This window comes from Oncorhynchus nerka, linkage group LG20, assembly GCF_034236695.1.
Source record: "Oncorhynchus nerka isolate Pitt River linkage group LG20, Oner_Uvic_2.0, whole genome shotgun sequence".
In the NCBI taxonomy this organism is placed as follows: Eukaryota; Metazoa; Chordata; class Actinopteri; order Salmoniformes; family Salmonidae; genus Oncorhynchus; species Oncorhynchus nerka.
The window spans coordinates 63406720-63427359 of NC_088415.1; the positions used below are offsets into that span (position 1 = coordinate 63406720).

Genomic DNA, 20640 nt, shown 5'->3' on the forward strand with positions numbered 1-20640 from the left:
TTGTGATTTCATGAATATTAATATTTTCTAGTAATATTTATGTGCTATGCTAATTAGTGTCAGTTGATGATTACGCTCCCGGGTCCGGGATGGGGAGTTCCAACATATCCACATAATTTTCCCGCCTCATGATGCCATCTATTTTGTGAAGTGCACCAGTCCCTCCTGCAGCAAAGCACCCCCACAACATGATGCTACCACTGCCGTGCTTCACGGTTGGGATGGTGTTCTTCAGCTTGCAAATGTCCCTATTTTTCCTCCAAACGGTCATGGTCATTACAGTTCAAACAGTTATATTTTTGTTTCATCAAACCAGAGGACATTTCTCCAAAAAGTATGATCTTTGTCCCCATGTGCAGTTGCAAACCGTAGTCTGTTTCTTTTATGGCGGTTTTGGAGCAGTGGCTTCTTCCTTGCTGAGCGGCATTTCATTTCATTTTCATGTCGATTTAGGACTCGTTTTACTGTGGATATAGATACTTTTGTACCTGTTTCCTCCAGCATCTTCACAAGGTCCTTTGCTGTTGTTCTGGGATTGTTTTGCACTTTTCGGACCACAGTACGTTCATCTCTAGGAGACAGAACGTTTCTCCTTCCTGAGCGGTATGACGGCTGCGTGGTCCCATGGTGTTTATACTGGCGTACTATTGTTTGTACAGATGAACATGGTACCTTCAAGTATTTGGAAATTGCTCCCAAGGATGAACCACACTTGTGGAGGTCTACAATTTTTTTCTGAGGTCTTGGCTGATTTTCTTTAGATTTTCCCATGATGTCAAGCAAAGAGGCACTGAGTTCGAAGGTACGCCTTGAAATACATCCACAGGTACAGCTCCAATTGTCTCAAATTATGTCAATTAGCCTGTCAGAAGCTTCTAAAGCCATGACATAATTTTCTGGAATTTTCCAAGCTGTTTAAAGGCACAGTCAACTTAGTGTATGTAAACTTCTGATCCACTGGAATTGTGATACAGTGAAATAATCTGTCTGTAAACAATTGTTGGAAAAATTACTTGTGTCATAAACAAAGTAGATGTCCTAACCAACTTGCCAAAACTATAGTTTGTTAACAAGAAATTTGAGGAGTGATTGAAAAATGAGTGTTAATGACTCCAACCTAAGTGTATGTAAACTTCCGACTTCAACTGTATTAATCAATTCATTTGAAAAGCATTTCCTATGTCATAATGTTTTGTATAATATTTAATGGACAGCTGAATTTTGTTTGATCATTATTAACTGTTCAATGTTTTCACACATATGGTGTGAATACTGTTATACGCAGAACTCAAGAATAGTTCAGAGAGCTAGGCTGTACGGCTCCTGCATTGTACACACTGTGCGTAACGGTTATGTAAGCACAGCGCATACAATGTGGATGCTGTGTCGCCCAATTGCCTCGCTATATTAACAGTATATTTCAAGGCAAATTTTGACTTGAACCCACTATAATAATTGGAAGGAAATTGCTGTATTTTGTGTTTATCATTATTTGTGTGATTTTATAGATCACTATAATCTGTTTTGCAGGGTTGTCAGCTGTTAACCTCTCTGGGATCGTTCGGGACGCTAGAGTCCCACCTCACCAACAGCCAGTGAAAGTGCAGGGCGCCAAATTCAAAACAACAGAAATCTCATAATAAAAATTCCTGAACCATACAAGTATTTTACACCATTTTAAAGATACACTTCTCGTTAATCCAACCACAGTGTCCGATTTCAAAAAGCCTTTATGTCATTAATGTCATTATGTTTGGTCAGCAACTAGTCACAGAAAGCATTCAGCCATTTTCCAACCAAAGAGAGGTGTCACAAAAAGCAGAAATATAGATAAAATTAATCACTAACCTTTGACGATCTTCATCAGATGACACTCCCAGGACTCAATGTTACACAATACATGTATGTTTTGTTCGATCAAGTTCATATTTATATCCAAAAACATTGGATATTGCAGAAATTGCAGAGAGCCACATCAAATAACAGAAATACTCATCATAAACTTTGATGAAAGATACATGTTTTACATAGAATTAAAGATAAACTTGTTCTTAATGCAACCGCTGTGTCAGATTTCAAAAAAGCTTCACGGCAAAAGCACAATATTCAATAATCTGAGAACAGCGTTCGGCCACAAAAATAAGCCATACAGTTACCCGCCAAGTTGTGGAGTCAACAAAAGTCATAAATAGCATTATAAATCTTCACTTACCTTTTGATCTTCGTCGGAATGCACTCCCAGGACTCCCACTTCCACAATAAATGTTTGTTTTCTTCGATTACATCCATATTTATGTCCAAATACCTCCGTTTAGTTCACTATTCCAAAGGCACAATGCGCTAGCGCAAAATCCAGACGAAAAGTCAAGAGTTCCATTACAGTTTGTAGAAACATGTCAAACGATGTTTACAATCAATCCTTAGGGTATTTTTATAATAAATCTTCAATAATATTCCAACCGGACAATAGCGTATTCATTACAGAGGAAAAAGAAGGAACGGCGTGACCGCGCTGTAAACAACTGATTGGCCTCAGCCTAGTCCACTTGTTGAAACAGCTCTTATTCGACACCCTTCCACAATAGAAGCCTCAAACAACTTTCTAAAGACTGTTGACATCTGCTGGAAGCCTTGGGAAGTGCATTCTGGCCCCATAGACATAGCATATTGGATAGGCAATCACTTAAATGAAACTACAAACCTCAGATTTCCCACTTCCTGGTTGGATTTGTCTCAGATTTTCGCCTGCCATATGAGTTCTGTTACACTCACAGACATCATTCAAACAGTTTTAGAAACATCCGTGTTTTCTATCTAATAATATGCATATATTAGCATCTGGGACAGAGTAGCAGGCAGTTTACTCTGAGCACCTTATTCATCCAAGCTACTCAATACTGCCCCCCTGTCACCAAGAAGTTGTTTTTTTGAGATCTATCTTGATGTTTGTTGTTGATTTGCAGGGGTCCCAGCTATGTTTGTGACAGTGTGGGCAAGTGTGAGAGCCACCTTGGCAGACACAGAGTAAGTATTGCGCTGTAATCTCAATTTGTCATCATTGATGTTGGCTCTGAACACACAGTACTGTGCATTTGCCAGAATCTTTCATGGGAATGTGAGACAGAAACTTAGAACGTGTTCAAGAATCCCCTTAGGTTCATAGAATGTTTAAAGGCAGAGTGTACGTCTTCAATTTAATCAAAACCCACATTGCAGTATTTACACGGTAGTAACTATTTCCACATGGTTAGATAAAATCACAGAATTACTTTGAGTACTATAGAAACATTCTACTATGAGCCTATCGCATTGACTCCACTCAAAGGTAGATTCTGACTGTTTTCAGAATAAGAATAGTGTGCGTGCAGGCAGTAGCTTGTACACAAGGACCATGCGTAAAACATTGCTATGGCAGGTTGGGTTGAATTCCAGCCAAGACTTTGGAGCCTAGGACCAGTCTGTAAGGGTTGCCAACTTCCCCATGTGTTGTTGTTACACTAGGATATACCGAAATAGATTAGTTCCTGAAAGCGATTAATTACACAATCATGCGTATCTATATTTGTTTTTCATAAATCCCCTGTTTATCACTTACAGGTGCTGGGACCTAAGTGCAGGCAATCTGAAGTGGATTGTACAAGTGCCCATTCTAACAGCAATAGTGGTAAGTAAACATGTCAATTGAAAATGTTAATTGGCATAATGGCATTTAACATTTTCAATTGACAGGTTTAACTATCACAATTACTGAGCACTATTACCACTATCGGCTTTCTGAGAGAGTTAGTAGTTGAAATATTGGGCTTTGGTGTGCTACATTGTGTCATTGTGTCTGTTATCAAAGGTGAATTTTATGCTGTTCCTGAATATAATCCGAGTTCTGGCCACTAAACTTCGAGAGACAAATGCTGGCAGATGTGACACAAGACAGCAGTACAGGTAAGAAGCCATGCTCTGACTGTTCCTTCCCTGACTGCTTTATCATGACATGTCTGCCCAGGCCCAGCTCAGTTAACCCCTACCATTGTGTTGCTGAGTTTTCATAATGCTTCAGCAAATGTACATTATCCCAGGGGCGTTGGTAGACACAATGTAAGTAACCTAATGTGTACAGTGCATTCGGAAAGTATTCAGACCCATTTTGTTACGTTACAGCCTTCTTTCAAAATGTATACAATCGTTTTTTTGCCCTCATCAACCTACACACAATACCCATCATGATGACCTGAAAACAGGTTTCTCTAAGTTTTTGCAAATGTATTACAAATATAAAACAAATGTAGCTCTAGGGGAATCCGGTTTCCGTTGATCATCCTTGAGATGTTTCTACAACTTGATTGGAGTCCACCTGTAGTAAATTCAATTGATTGAACATGATTTGGAAAGGCACATACCTGTCTATATAAGGTCCCACAGTTGTCAGAGCAGAAACCAAGCCATGAGGTTGAAGTAGTTGTCCTTAGATGTCAGAGACAGGATTGTGTCAAGGCACAGATCTGGGGAAGGGAACCAAAAAATGTCTGCAACATTGAAGGTCCCCAAGAACACTGTGGCCTCCATCATTCTTAAATGGAAGAAGTTTGGAACCACCAAGACTTAGCTTGGAACCACCAAGACACTACCTAGAGCTGGCCGCCCGGCCAAACTGAGCAATCTGGGGTGAAGGGCCTTGATCAGTGAGGTGACCAAGAACCGGATGGTCACTCTGAGAGAGCTCCAAAGTTCCTCTATGGAGATGGGCGACACTTCCAGAAGGACAACCATTTCTGCAGCACTCTCCCAATCAGGCATTTTAGTTAGAGTGGCCAGGCGGAAGCCACTCCTCAGTAAAACACATGACACCTAAAGGACTCACAGACCATGAGAAACAAGATTCTCTGGTCTGATGAAACCTAGATTGAACTCTTTGGCCAGAATGCCAAGCGTCACGTCTGGAGGAAACCTGGCACCATCCTTATGGTGAAGCATGGTGGTGGGAGCATCATGCTGTGGGGATGTTTTTCAGAGACTAGTCAGGATCGAGGGAAAGATGAATGGAGCGAAGTACAGAGAGATCCTTGATGGAAACCTGCTCAGGACCTCAGACTGGGATGAAGGTTCACCTTCCAACATGACAACAACCCTCAGGACACAGCCAAGACAACGCAGGAGTTGCTTCATAACAAGTCTCTGAATGTCCTGGAGTGGCCCAGTCAGAGCACAGACTTGAACCCGACCAAACATCTCTGAGGAGACCTGAAAATAGCTGTGCAGCCAAGACAACGCAGGAGGACACAGCCAACCTGATAAAGCTTGAGAGGATCTGCAGAGAATAATGGGAGAAACTCCCGAAATACAGGCATGCCAAGCTTGTAGTGTCAGCAAAGTACTGAGTAAAGGGTCTGAATATTTACTTAAATGTGATATTTCTGGGGGGGTTTCATACATTTGAAAATAATTCTAAAAACAGGTTTTGCTTTGACATTATGGGGTATTGTGTGTACATTGATAAATGTTTTTGTTTAACCATTTTAGAAAAAGGCTGTAACGTAACAAAATGTGGAAAAAGGTGAGGGGTCTGAATACTTTCCCGAATGCATTGTATATCCCTTTAACTGCCTTGAATTCCTACTGATCCTACAGCTATTGTACACAGCAATCATGTGCCTATGAACCAGTGCTATACTGTTAGCACTGTTAGCACTGGCTACAGGTTCATATGCCTCACCTAAAGCCTATTCTTGTGGGAAGCTGCTATAGACCACCAAGTGCTAACAGTCCGTATCTGGATAATGTGTGAAATGCTTGATAATGTATGTGATATCCACATAGAGGTATATTATCTGGGTGATTTAAATATCGACTGGCTTTCATCAAGCTGCCCACTCAAGAAAAAGCTTCTTATCAGTCAACCTACCAGGGTTGTTACAAACAGCACAGGAATTAAATCGTCAACATGTATTGATCACATCTTTACTAATGCTGCAGAAATTAGCTTTAGAGCTGTATCCAAATCCATCGGCTGTAGCTATCACAATATAGTAGCCATATCTAGTTCCAAAGGCTGGGCCTAATATAGTGTATAAGAGGTTATACACAATGTTTTGTAATGATTCCTATGTTGTTGACATAAAAATACTTGTTGGTCTGTAAAAAAGGAGCAACCGAGACGCTGCACTTGACACATGTATGAAATAGTTTTATTCTAGTTACTAATAAGCATGATGAGGAATTGAAAAATGGTATGTTTGAGAAGGATGAGGCAAAAGGAATGGCAAATAAGTCTAGCTGCACAACCGATTGGCAAACATACTTCAAACTGGGAAATCATGTGACTAAACTGAATAAAAAGAAGAAACTACACTATGAAACAAATATAAATTATATCAAGAATGATAGTAAAAATCTTTGGAGCACCTTAAATGACATTTTGGGCAAAAAGGCAAACTCATCATTCATTGAATCAGATGGCTCATTCATCACGAAACACACTGATATTGATTATTATTAATTAATTTGTTTCTCATTGGCAAGATTCACATGGCATGCCAACATCAAACGCTGACACTAAACATCCAAGTATAACTGATCAAATTATGAAAGACAAGCATTGTAATTTTGAATTCTGTAAAATGAGTGTGGAAGAGGTGAAAAAAGTATTGTCTGTCAACAATGACAAGCCACCGGGGCCTGAGAATGAATGGAGGATAACAGTGGACGATATTGCCACTCCCATTTGCCATATCTTCAATCTAAGCCTACTAGAAAGTATTTGCCCTTAGTCCTGGAGGGAAGCAAAATTTAATTCCGCTACCCAAGAATAGTAAAGCTCCCTTTACTGGCTCAAATAGCCAACCAATCAGCCTGTTAACAACCCTTAGTAAACTTTTGGGATGTTGTTTGACCAGATAGAATGCTATTTTACTGTAAACAAATTGACACTTTCAGCATGCTTATAGGGAAGGACAGTCAACATTCAGCACGGCACTTACACAAATGACTGATGGCTGTGAGAAATGTATGATAAAAAGATTGTGGGAGCTGTGTTAGACTTCACTGCGGCTTTTGATATTATCAATCATGGAAATGGCTTTACACCCCCTGCTATATTGTGGATAAAGAATTACCTATCTAACAGAACACAGAGGGTGTTATTTAATGGAAGCCTATCCAACATAATGCAGGTAGAATCAGGAATTCCCCAGGGCAGCTATCTAGGCCCCTTACTTTTTTCAATCTTTACTAATGACATGCCACTGGATTTGAGTAAAGCCAGTGTGTCTATGTATACGGATGACTCCACACTATACACATCAGCTACTACAGCGACTGAAATGGCTTGTCAAACTTGTATCATAATATGTTGATACAACAGTAGCTAAAATGGTGAGAAGTCTGTCCATAATAAAGTGCTGCTCTGCCTTTTTAACAACACTATCAACAAGGCAGGTTCTATAGGCCCTAGTTTTGTCAAACCTGGACTACTGTTCAGTCGTATGGTAAGGTGCCACGAAAGGGTACTTAGAAAAATGACAATTGGCTCAGAACAGGGCAGCATGTAAATCTCTCATGACTCAAATGGGAGGAGAAATTTACTCCATCACTACTTGTTTTTGTAAGAAGTGTTGACATGATGAATGGACCAAGATGTCTGTTTAAACTACGAGCACACAGCTCGGATACCCATGCATACCTCACAAGACATGCCACCGGAGGTCTCTTCACAATCCCCAAGTCAAGAACAGACTATGGGAGGTGCACAGTACTACATGGAGCCATGGCTACATGGAACTCTATTCCACATCAGGTAACTAATGCAAGCGGTAGAATCAGATTTAAAAAACAAATAAAAATACACTTTATGCAACAGTGGGAACTGTGAAAAGAGACACAGGCACAGACACATATACACATAAGACACACACTACACACACGTACACATGGATTTTGTATTGTAGATATGTGATAGAGTCACTGCCTGAGGGAACACACTTAATGTCTTGTGAAAAGTGTTATGAAGTGTAATGGCATGTAATATTTTAAATTGTATATAACTGCCTTGATGTTGCTGGACTATAGGAAGAGTAGCTGCTGCCTTGGCAGCACCTAATGGGGATCCTTAATAAATACAAATACAAATGTACTGTACAGATGTATTCTGTGTTATCTCCAGCATGCTGATAGAAGTATTTAATCTTTATCACACCAAAACATGCCACCAACCGTTGGGCACAAACTGGTTAAATCAATGTTGTTTCAGCGTAATTTGTCAACGTATTGTGACATGGACTTTACGAGGAAAATACATTGGGTTTGCAAAAAGTCATCAATGTTGTTTTGAAGATGACATTTCAACCACAGGATTATGTCATCATGGTTACCATTATTCAAGTTAGACAAACCGTATGTTGAATTTATACATTTGAAACAACTTCAGATTTATATCCATTATCAGAAAAAAAACTAAATTTGGCAGCACCTCCTACTGGAGAGTTGATCTATCTACAGCTATACCTTTGGTCTCCCATCCAGGACTTTAACAAACTTAAAAAGATGAGAATGATTATTGAGAGATCATTTAATAACTAAGTTCGCTGTTGCTATCAAAGTCATTCCAACAGGTATGTTTAATAGAGCACATTAATGAAACTATTTCAATTTAACCCAGGGTTCAACTAAAAATAGAGCATACATATAGTCCTAGGGCTGGCGTTAAGGCGACACTAGTGTCAAACGCACACGTTGGCAATTTCAACTTGTAAAAGCCAGAACTCTGCTATTTTACAAACCTGGTGCCAGGGTTGGTAATTTACCTGTCTTATATCAGCTTGCTTGCGCTGAGGTGAGAGGGGTGGAAATATGAGATGTGTGTCCTTAAAAATGTGCCAATTACAAGCAGCGCTACTAGTGATATTTAAGACTCACCAAAAACTGATCTTAGCCTTTAATGCGATTGGTTATGGCATCGATTTTACCAGTGGAGGCGCACAGCTTAATCAGTAGCCTATAGCCAATGTTTTATTAAAATATCATAAACAACAGAACAGTCAACTGACATTCCCGTTTTTTTTATTTTATTTGGACATAATTTTTGTCCATGCAAATTCTGTGAAAAGTTTGGACTCATTAGGCCTATGTTCAATGCCCATTCAATGAAAGGTGTCAGTGACTGTAGGAAGTCTGTTTAGGAAGATGAAGTTATTGCAATAGACTGCTTATTGTTTTTCCTTTATCATTTTGTTTTAAAAAAAGCATCTTGCACTTTTGTCTGTTTTTCAACTGTCAACTCGCAGGAATTCTGATCGCTGTCCTTGGCGCTGAATCCGCTTGTATCCTACACTATTTTCCAGTTTGTTTGTTTGTTTACCTTTTGACGTGGCAAAGTCACTAACTTATTCCAACGTTTGGGCAATGTCCAATTGTCAATGGCTCGAACATGCAGTGCATTTTCAAAATGTGAATGCAATGTGTGTAGATGAATATTTGCATGTTAAAACCAATAAAAACTTGATCGGCTAAATGTTTGTTATAACTAGGCCTATTGTAGGGTTACTGTATACTATTTAATGAACTATCTTGGATAGGACATCAATTCCGCATGCCGAAGAGCCCTTAGGCCTACTTGTGCACACATTGCATTATGCTCATAGAACGAGAGATGCGATTTATTATATCATGCTTCTGACCCGATCCTATTTAGAAATATTGTTATTTGGCCTCCCGGGTGGCGCAGTGGTTAAGGGCGCTGTACTGCAGCGCCAGCTGTGCCATCAGAGTCCCTGGGTTCGCGCCCAGGCTCTGTCGTAACCGGCCGCGACCGGGAGGTCCGTGTGGCGACGCACAATTGGCCTAGCGTCGTCCGGGTTAGGGAGGGCTTGGTCGGTAGGGAAGTCCTTGTCTCATCGCGCACCAACGACTCCTGTGGCGGGCTGGGTGCAGTGCGCGCTAAACAAGGTTGCCAGGTGCACGGTGTTTCCTCCGACACATTGGGTTGGATGCGCGCTGTGTTAAGAAGCAGTGCGGCTTGGTTGTGTTGTGTATTGGAGGATGCATGACTTTCAACCTTCGTCTCTCCTGAGCCCGTACGGGAGTTGTAGCGATGAGACAAGATAGTAGCTACTACAACAATTGGATACCACAAAATTGGGGAGAAAAAGGGGTAAAACATTTTTTTTAGATCAGAAATATTGTTATTTAAAAAAAAAAAGATGAATTGTTTTTCGTTTTAATTTGGTTAAAGACCAAACTAATTAGAAAGATTAACCGTCCATGTGTTTATGTTAAAGAACTCGAAGGCAATGCAATTGTCTATTTCTAGAGAAATGCAAATATGATTTGTAAGATGGTTCCATGGTGTTTATAAAACTTTACATTTGGGAGCAGTATACTGGTGAGTGGGCATTCCCCTTTCTCTTTTATATTGGATCTTTGTCCAGCTCCTGTGAAATGTTTGCATGTGCGTAAAACCATCCATATTCTAAGTTGCCTTGTTTTTTGTATATGCCCAGTATAAGCAATTATGATGCCTGTAACTGTATTTAGACATTGCCTATTTAAGACAGGTTGTTATTTCATTATTATTAGGATTTGATTATAATTATAAACTGTATTTTTAGGCATTATCAATAGCTTATTGAATTGAATTGAGCTTATTAACTACGTTTGGCATGTCCAGACCGCAATTTACTGTAGGCCTAGCCCCTATATCAGTGTGAATGCTATAGTCTATGTTTAACAATGTATTCTAATATTGAAGCAATGCAATTAGAAAAATGTGGACTGCAAACATGTTCAACATATTTAGCAAATATGAGGCAGGCTATTTAACAAACTAGGCTATAGCAGACTAATATTCTATTTGGAGTTAATGACGACACAATACATAAAAGACCGTAAATACACAAGTACACAAGCCTCCACATATTAAGCCATGGACCACGTTCTGATTGGCTAGTGTGGTGTTAAGCCCCGACACAGCCACAACTTGTTTATTCATCAAATCCCAGCTCTTTCGCGCCACCGCCAGCTACTGCACCCCGAATTCCTGTTGTGAAATTAGCTAAACTATTTCTGACACACCCCTAAAGCTATAGCGCTACCGCCAGCGCTAAGATTCATCATTGCGTTAGGTTTGTTCAAATGGAGCCCCTAGGGTTTCAAGCTTTGGTTGATTTCAAATGTAATATACAAGTTTTTAATGAATATGTTGGATGCACATCTCCATCTCAACCAAAAGTCAAAGATAAAGAATAGGACTACAGTAAATCAAATCAAACTTTATTTAAAGTGCATTTTAAGTTTTCTTTGATTTGATTTAGTCCTATTCTTTAACTTTGATCTTTGGTTGAGATGGAGAAGTGAATCCAACATATAAATAATTAATTTGAAGACGAACTGGATATTGGTTGTCAACGCAACCAAATATCAACATTTGAAGGAAATGTACTGTGTCCTCTGCATCTATAGTTCCATCTGTGCCACTGACTTAGTCTGGCTTTAATTCCAGTTTGTCTACAAATTTAAAATATGTCAGATTTACGTCTCCATCTCAACCAAATATCAAAGTTAATGAATTGGACTAAATAATATAAAATCAAACTTTAAATTAACTTTAAAACAAGTTTAATTTGATTTTGTCATATACTTTATCTTAGATTTTTGGTTGATAGAGATGCAATTTCACGCCATACTGTGGGGCAAAAAAGTATTTAGTCAGCCACCAATTGTGCAAATTCTCCCACTTAAAAATATGAGAGGCCTGTAATTTTCATCATAGGTACACTTCAACTATGACAGACAAAATGAGAAAAAATCCAGAAAATCACATTGTAGCATTTTTTATGAATTTTTATTTAAAATTCTGTACATTTTGCTTTCAATTGTTTGGTTCTTGACTTCAACATCCATTATTTAACCCGTCCTCAAAAATACGTTTACATTCTCAACTTTATTTTCATGTTCACGATTTATTTTATTTTGAATTCAATACATATGGCGTGAAATTGACCCCATGGAGATATAAATAGCCTATTAACGTGTCAACAATTTAAACATTTAAACATTTCCAACTGAACCACAAATAAAAAGTTCAAGAACAAGATTAAGCCAGTGGCTCAGATGAAACTAGCCAATCATTTAGATACATCTCCTTTAAATGTTGATGTTTGGTTGAGTTGTCAACCAAACACGGTTCAATACTACTTTTGTAATACTGTTAAAAATATTCTTAGAAACTAATAGATTTATTACATTTTAAAATGACTAACACATCCATGGCCATATTTTGAGGTTACTGTCACTATATAAGTCTTCTTATGTAATCATAGAAAGTGTGTATGTTCAAGATAGCATGCAACGGTTGCAGGTCTGTGGAGATATTCACAATTGCTATAATAACCTGTGCAGAATCTCGAACAGCATTTATCCCTGAGCACTGTACTTTTAATGTTATCTCAGCTGCATTCCAGGTCATTTGGTTGTGCTATTAGAGGAAACACATTGATTAATTAAGTTGTATAAATACAACATATCTGAACTGTGTTGTGCTTTGAAATGGTTGAAAGCTCAATGATAAAATATTTAGATGACAACTAAACCAAAAATCTTACATAGGTTTTTCCTTTGGAATTTGTTTATGCATTTAGAAGGTTGAAAACCATAGTGATAACATGGTAATTCAACAAACTGCTGGATGTCTTTTTGAGTGGGCGAATAAAGGTTGACGTCTCATTTGATCAACGTCTCAACAAAATATTACCCAAATATCACACGTTGAAATGTCGTAGTGTGCCAAGTGGGGCAGTCATGTCGGTAAAAATGAATAATACAGTGAACATATCTATTATGATATAACATTTTATCTCCCCGTGACAACTGTCACACACAGTAAATGTAAAAATGAATCACTGCTATTATTCATTCCCTCCACAGGAAACTGTTGAAGTCTACTTTGGTCCTGATGCCACTGTTTGGCGTTCACTACATCGTGTTCATGGCCATGCCTTATACTGAGGTAACTGGAGTCCCCTGGCAAATACAGATGCACTACGAGATGCTCTTCAATTCATTCCAGGTACTGACTGGTCTCGAACCGCATGGATGAATGAACAAACAACCAAATGATGTTTTACTGCATGTGGGTTTAGTCACAGGCAGCCAGCAATGGATCTGAAATGATGAGCTGCTACAGTACTGTAAAAAGGAGATATATCAATCGGCCAAAGTCCACTATGGGGCACTGCATATGCTGTAGTGGTGTGCGACACATAATTAAGTATTGAGTTGTGATGAAACTTTTATGAGTAAAATTAGAGAGAGCTGCGCAGCTCAGTGTTTTCAGAGTAGGCAGCTGGTGTCAGTGACTTGAACTGTCAATTGAGATTGCATGACATTCGTCTAAAGTGATCTGGATAGATGCTCAGGTCAACCTGTGTACTTTGAGTCATACGCAAACTTGTAGTAATGGTTTATCTTCTTTTCAGGGATTCTTTGTGGCAATTATATATTGTTTCTGCAACGGGGAGGTAAGGACAACGTTGAACAATTTGATTAAGATTTATCTGTGAAAATGTCTTCAAGGAAATCCTAATAGATTATAGTATATTATTTAAGACGCTATGTAATCCTGATCTATAATATTATGCTCGTGATTAATTGCAGTCACAGCATGCACACAGTATGCACACAAAAAAAACCTCAGGCTCAATTATTGTATGCAGGGATGTGCACAGACCTTTCAGGGGGCATGTTCTCAAAATGAAAAAGGTCTATTTACTTATGCAACACACTTACTCATCACACATTGTAAGCAAGTTAGTGACAGTGCCTCTTGAAGGCATGATTGACATTGGGAATAGAGGGCGATCAGCTGATTATTGATGTAAATCTGCAACAAAAAAAAATGTTTTACTGATTGTGATTTATATCTACAATGCTCTTAAATAATAACTTCATAATATAGCCTAATGTTCATTGTTATTTTAGTTTATGGTGGCTAACTAGAGTCTAGCCTACCTGTGTTCAGTGCTTCATTTGTTCATTTGGGAGGAACAAAAAGTGAGCGAGAGAGGGGGGGTCACCTAGGGAGCTCTGAGGTACCGGAACGCATTAAAACAAAAATACATTGCGGCTATAATAAAGCATTGCATGCATATCATTGCATTTGCGTAGTGGCATAGAGAAGTAGCCTAGAGTAGAGGTGCACACAGAAGTTGCACATATGGGGAACATTTTTAGTAGCCCAGGGTCAGAAAACAGTTTGTGCCTTTTTTATAAACTTATTTTCTGCAATTCCACATCATTTTACACGACTGTGGAGACTTTATCAGAATTATGTTTAATACCGCACAAATGATCAAAATGACAAGCTACTTTGACAGTGACTAACTGAGAGGCCTAGGTGTGTGGAGACCCACATTATGGTACAATATGAGGAGGAAATTAGTCTTAAGAAAAACTTTCCAGTTTCACTGACTCGCCCAATGACGTCTCTTGTAAAGAATGTTCACTCAATAGGCCCATTTGGAAGTTGAAAGATTGCTCTTCTCTTTTCAGCAGGGGCCATTTGCTTTCCAACCTGTGTTTTCCCACGATTGTATTTGAAATATTGCGAAAGGCCTGTGTTGACTGCATGCTGTTCACTGACAGATTTTCCGTGTGTTCCCGACTGCCTTGTTATAGGGCTACACACAATCCACAGCTAGGCAATGTTTTGTTCCTCTGTGGCTAACTTATAGGCCTACTCATGGTGAAGTAGGCTATTGACAAGTAGTTAATTAATTTCTGAACAGACAGCAGTAATTCTATAACTTTGGCAAATTTATTTCAATTTATCGGGGGATGCTGCAACACCAGCACCCTTCCCGCGGCTATGATTCTATAAGAAAATACATTGTGAAGGGCTGCTGCCAACCAGACAGATATTGATGATGTAAATCAAGGGTTAATCAAATGTTATGCAGTACTGTTTATATTTAAACTAGGTAGCTTACTACAACACACACACAACCGGTGACCTGCATCACAAGCCATGCATGTTTGGATACCGGGCACACGTGAGCTCCGTACAGGACAGACCAACAGATGGGGGGGGGGGGGCGAACTTGACGGCGTCTCGACGACTTGGGGGCAGTGGGTTCAGAACATCGATGACTAAAACTGTATTTAAAAAACGTTAGACCACCACCCAAAAGGGTACTTGACTAGTGGGAGAGCAAAGGGGGAAATGCTCGGCCACAGGTAGACACATATCTGTGCACGTGCCTGATTAAATTCCACTGTCGGTTTAGATGTACTTAGTGACAATCTTATTTCTATCCATCTTCCTTTAGGTCCAGGCAGAAATTAAGAAAACCTGGAGCAGGAGGACACTAGCGCTGGACTTTAAACGGAAAGCCCGTAGTGGCAGTAACACGTATAGTTATGGACCTATGGTGTCTCACACCAGTGTAACCAACGTCACTGCCCGGGGGCCCCTGGCCCTCCATCTCACCACGCGCCTTGGGGCCCCAGTCACCGTCAACGGGCACCGGAACCTCCCGGGGTATGTGAAGAACGGTTCTGTCTCCGAGCACTCTATTCCTTCCTCGGGACAGGAGTTACACATTCCCGAGGAGGAGCAGCTATCCAATAACACGCCACCGCATTCTGTTGAGGAGGAGAAACCCTCGCCTGTGGTGGAGGAGGAGCGGGAGACCGTTATGTGACGTTCATGTGACCTCTAGTGAAAGACAGTCATGTCAATAGCCCCTCCGTTGTGAGGACGATCTCTGTAGGAATGAGTCATGTAACATAGCACCAGTCATTATTCTCAGGATGTTACACAGTAGGAGGATGGCTGCCTTTCGTCGACACTGCCAGTTTTTCTCCTGTGAATCGAGCCAGAATTTTTGTGGGTGGATAAGGACTGGAGGACAAAGGCTCAAGGCTAAAAGGGTACCTCAGTGTTTGAGGTGAGCCACCAACACAGACAATCACCTTCTGTACTGTAGCAAACACCGCCGCTCTTTCTGAGACTATTTCCACCTGCCATACGGACAATAATTCATATTTGTTTTGTTTTATTTCACTGACTTCAATGAGTTGCAGCAGGTACTTTATATTTGTTGAAAACCAACTTGCAGATTTTTAGCTTTTTCACATTCTAAAGCTATTCTAAAACTTGTGGATCGTGAATGGTCTGTGGCTGGACAGTAGGCTAATGTGTCTGTCTGAAACCTACAGCGATGATGGTCCACAGGTCCTGTGGTTGAAGGTATCTAACAGCATATGTAGGTCCTCATTCTGGCAGGAGCATGTTAGCTGATGTTAGTGTAGCGGATGGATAAGTTAGCATACAGCTCACTAGCTTACATCTGTTACATTAGGAACTCCTAGTGATACGAGGAAATGCCTGGCTGCAGTTGCCTCTGCCCGCATGGTTGGGGAGATCTCACTACATTTCGATTGGTTTGAAATATGGATGTCAATTCAGAAAACCTAACCCACTTTGATGTAAAAGGGAATCAAACTCAGGTACTCCAAACCCACCATTCTAGTGCATCACTTTGAGCTAGTGTGTACTGTAGTTTCAGAGGTGTGCTGGCTTCTAGTGTTGATTTATATGGAGGAAGGCCAATGGAAGACTTTTCTCCATGATTATCAACTTTTTGTACAGTTTTTTTTTTAGTTTTGCTATTTAAAAGATACTATCCTGATATTCAATAGTGTAATAACTATGGAAGGTTATGTTGTTTCCATGATGTGCTGATGATAATATTCTGTTTCACAATATATAATGCCACAAAAGTAACCGAAACATATCAATGGAGTGGGAGAGAGGATTTTTAAAAAATAAGCTTTTATATACTGTGCAGTACCTTCCGAAAGTATTCATACCCCTTGACTTATTCCACATTTTGTTGTGTTACAGCCAAAATTTAAAATGGATTAGATAAATACAAAATCTTACCCATCTACACAATGTACCCCTTATTGACAAATTGAAAACAAGTTTTTAGACATTTTTGCTGATTTATTGAAAATGAAATACGTAATTTACAGCGATTACAGCTGTGAGTCTTTCTGGAGCTTTCTCTTAAGGGCTTTGCAGACCTGGATTGTACAATATTTGCCAATTATTCTTTTAAAAATGATTCAAACTCTGTCAAATGTATTGTTGATCGATGCAACACAACCATTTTCATGTCTTGCCATAGATTTTCAAGCAGATTTAAGTCAAAACTAACTCGGCCACCCAAGAACATTCATTGTCTTGGTAAGCAATTCCAGTTCAGATTTGACCTTGTGTTTTGGGTTATTGTCCTGCTGAAAGGTGAATTAATCTCTGTGTCTGGTGGAAAGCAGACTGAACCAGGTTTACCTCTCAGACTTTGCCTGTGCTTAGCTCTATTCCATTTCTTTTATATCCTGAAAAACTCCCCAGTCCTTAACGATTACAAGCATACCCATAACATGATGCAGACACCAGTATGCTTGAAAATATGGAGAGCTGTACTCAGTGATGTGTTGTGTTGGATTTGCCCCAAACATAACACTTTGTATTTAGGACAGAAAGTGAATTAATTTTTTTGCAGTATTAATTGAGTGCCTTATTGCAAACAGGATGCATGTTTTGGAATATTGTTTATTCTGTAAAGGCTTCCTTCTTTTCACTCTGTCAATTAGGTTAGTATTGTGGAGTAACTACAATGTTGTTGATCCATCCTCAGTTTTCTCCTATCACAGCCATTAATCTCTAACTGTTTTAAAGTCACCATTGTTCTCAAGGTGAAATCCCTGAGCATTTTTCTTCTTATCCGGCAACTGAGTTAGGAAGGGCGCCTGTATCTTTGTAGTGACTGGGTGCATGGATACACCATATAAAGTGTAATTAATAACTTCACCATGCTCATAGGGATATTCAATGTGTGCTTCTTTTTTTTTACCCATCTACCAGTAATTTGTAAACAATTCTAAAAACATAAATCCACTTTGATGTCATGGGGTATTGTGTGTACGCCAGTGACAAAATAAAAAAATCTACATTTAATCAGTTTTAAATTCAGGTTGTAACACAACAAAGTGTGGAAAAGGTCAAAGGGTATGAATGCTTTCTGAAGGCACTGTAATTGCAGCAAACTACTTTTATTAAAGTTTTCAAAGGGAGGCACCCTCTCCAAAACTCAGGGTTGCGGGAAACAGTTACATTTTCGAAAATAAAATGTTATTTAAATGAGGAATTCCAAGGAATTCTCCAATTTCACAGGAAAATTCCAAAGGAGACTCGTGAAGAGACGGTATGAAGGAACACCAGAACTAAATAGCACACAACTGTTATGTTTTATATGGTCAAGTGTTATGCTGCTCTTTTTGTATATACAGTATGTATGCATTTGCATAAGAAGTCACAATGTTTACAATGATAATAAAAATCCATTCTAGTTGTGAGCTAAAATAGCATCAAGGGTCATGGAAATGTATTCTCAATATAATTTGATGTTTGTACAGACTGTTCAAAAATGTAAGGGACGTTTTGATGTTTGAAATATGTTATATTGTATATAGTCGTATATGTATAGAAACTGGAGGATATACTGTAGGTGAGGGACAATACTGTATGTATCAGGACTGTTAAAATAAGATTTTAGTAGAATGCCTAACAAAGGTATTTACAGAACATTAGACATAATTATTTGATTCAAGAACTAAATTGCACTTTGACCCTACAGTTTCCTCTCCCACCACTGTATATCCACATTTCTACACTCAAGAAACGTATGTGAAAATATGTCTAGCTACACTTTATAAATATATATATATACTGTATATTTATTATTTGTATTATTATTATTTTTTCTCTCTGCATTATGAAGGGCCCGTAAGTAAGTTAGTCTAAACGTGTTGTTTACAAAGCATGTGGCAAATCAAATTTGATTTTGATTTAAAATACCGCAGCTTTACAAGTTCAGTTCCATCACACAGCAGTTTGTTTTCCAGCCAATGTTCTCAGAGGGAATTGAAGGGTTAAAATAATTAGTTTGTTTGTTAGCTAGTTTGTCACAGAACCCAGTATTTGTGTCTTTACACTCTGTAAAAGTAGCCTTGTCCTATACTGTAGCTATACTGTGCTGTAGCCAATGCTTCCGTCATTGTCATGCCTTATGTTTGGCATGAAAATAAACAAACACACACAGAGGAGTTTACTAAAGCACAAACAGACTGGAGCACCAGGCTATGTGTCACAGTTCCAATAGGTGTCACAGTTCCAATACCTTGTGTCAACCTTATCTGTCCCAATAGTTAATGTACAGTATATTTAATTCCTATCCATCCCAATATTTCAACGTTGTTTCAAGGGTGGACTTAACATAGTATTAGGAGAACCCTTTTGAAAAACCTTTTTTGGTTCCAGGTAGAACCCTTTTCACAGAGGGTTCTACCACATGGAACTCAAAAGGGTTCTACCTGGAACCAAAAAGGGTTCTCCTATGGGGACAGCCGAAGAACCCTTTTTTTTGTTGTAGTTGCAAAGTTACTAATTAGCTAAAATGCGAAAGTTGTCTGTGATGTGATTGGAACACGCAACCTTTGGGTCGCAAGATGTTTGCATTATACTCCCACATCTTTCATTTTTAGAGTAACACATTTACGTTTACTATGTTACTTCTAGTCTGAGCGGCCAGGCTATATGCGGCCAGGCATATACGGTTCAAACCTTCCCTCCAAATGTACATTTCATTCCTAATCTTTGTGGTTTCCTATTTATTGTCATGGTCTTATATGGTTAGGGCACATGACCTTTTACACCAGATAAATATAGAGCTAAATATAGGAACAGAGTTCATTTTCTGCCTTACAAAGTTCTGTTGCGTGATATACAGTTGAAGTCGGAAGTTTACATAAACCTCAGCCGAATACATTTATACTCAGTTTTCCACAATTCCTGACATTTAATCCTAGTAAAAATTCCCTGTTTTAGGTCAGTTAGGATCACCACTTTATTTTAATGTGAAATGTCCGAATAATAGTAGAGTGAATTATTTATTTCTTTCATCACATTCCCAGTGAGTCAGAAGTTTACATACACTCAATTAGTATTTGGTAACATTGCCTTTAAATTGTTTAACTTGGGTCAAACGTTTCGCCTGACAACGCTGGTGTAACTGAGTCAGGTTTGTAGGCCTCCTTGCTTGTACATGCTTTTTCATGGCTTTGTAATGGCCACTCCAATACCTTGACTTTGTTGTCCTTAAGCTATTTTGCCACAACTTCAGAAGTATGCTTGGGGTCATTGTCCATTTGGAAGACCCATTTGCGACCAAGCTTTAACTTCCTGACTGATGTCTTGAGATGTTGCTTCAATATATCCACCAAATTTTCCTACCTCATGATGCTATCTATTTTGTAAAGTGCACCAGTCCCTCCTGCAGCAAAGCACCCCCACAACATGATGCTGCCACCCCCGTGCTTCACGGTTGGGATGGTGTTCTTTGGCAAGCCTCTCCCTTTTTCCTCCAAACATAAAGATGGTCATTATGGCCAAACAGTTCTTTTTTTGTTTCATCAGACCAGAGGACATTTCTCCAAAAAGTACGATCTTTGTCCCCATGTGCAGTTTTTTATCTTGGTTTTGGAGCAGTGGCTTCTTCCTTGATGAGCAGCCTTTCAGGTTATGTCAATATA

The 20640-nt window shown here is 39.2% G+C and overlaps 1 protein-coding gene across 1 annotated transcript in view; it reads left to right on the top strand.

Moving 5' to 3' along the window:
- LOC115101567 (parathyroid hormone/parathyroid hormone-related peptide receptor-like) overlaps positions 1-19645 on the top strand; it is a 105585-nt gene extending 85940 nt beyond the window's left edge. Inside the window, exons 10-15 of the mRNA XM_065006078.1 lie at positions 2964-3024; positions 3598-3664; positions 3845-3939; positions 12910-13051; positions 13461-13502; positions 15309-19645. Of these exons, the coding sequence (XP_064862150.1) occupies positions 2964-3024; positions 3598-3664; positions 3845-3939; positions 12910-13051; positions 13461-13502; positions 15309-15683 (782 nt within the window). The 3' untranslated portion in view covers positions 15684-19645. The remainder of the gene's footprint in view (positions 1-2963; positions 3025-3597; positions 3665-3844; positions 3940-12909; positions 13052-13460; positions 13503-15308) is intronic.
- Positions 19646-20640: the final 995 nt, after the last annotated feature.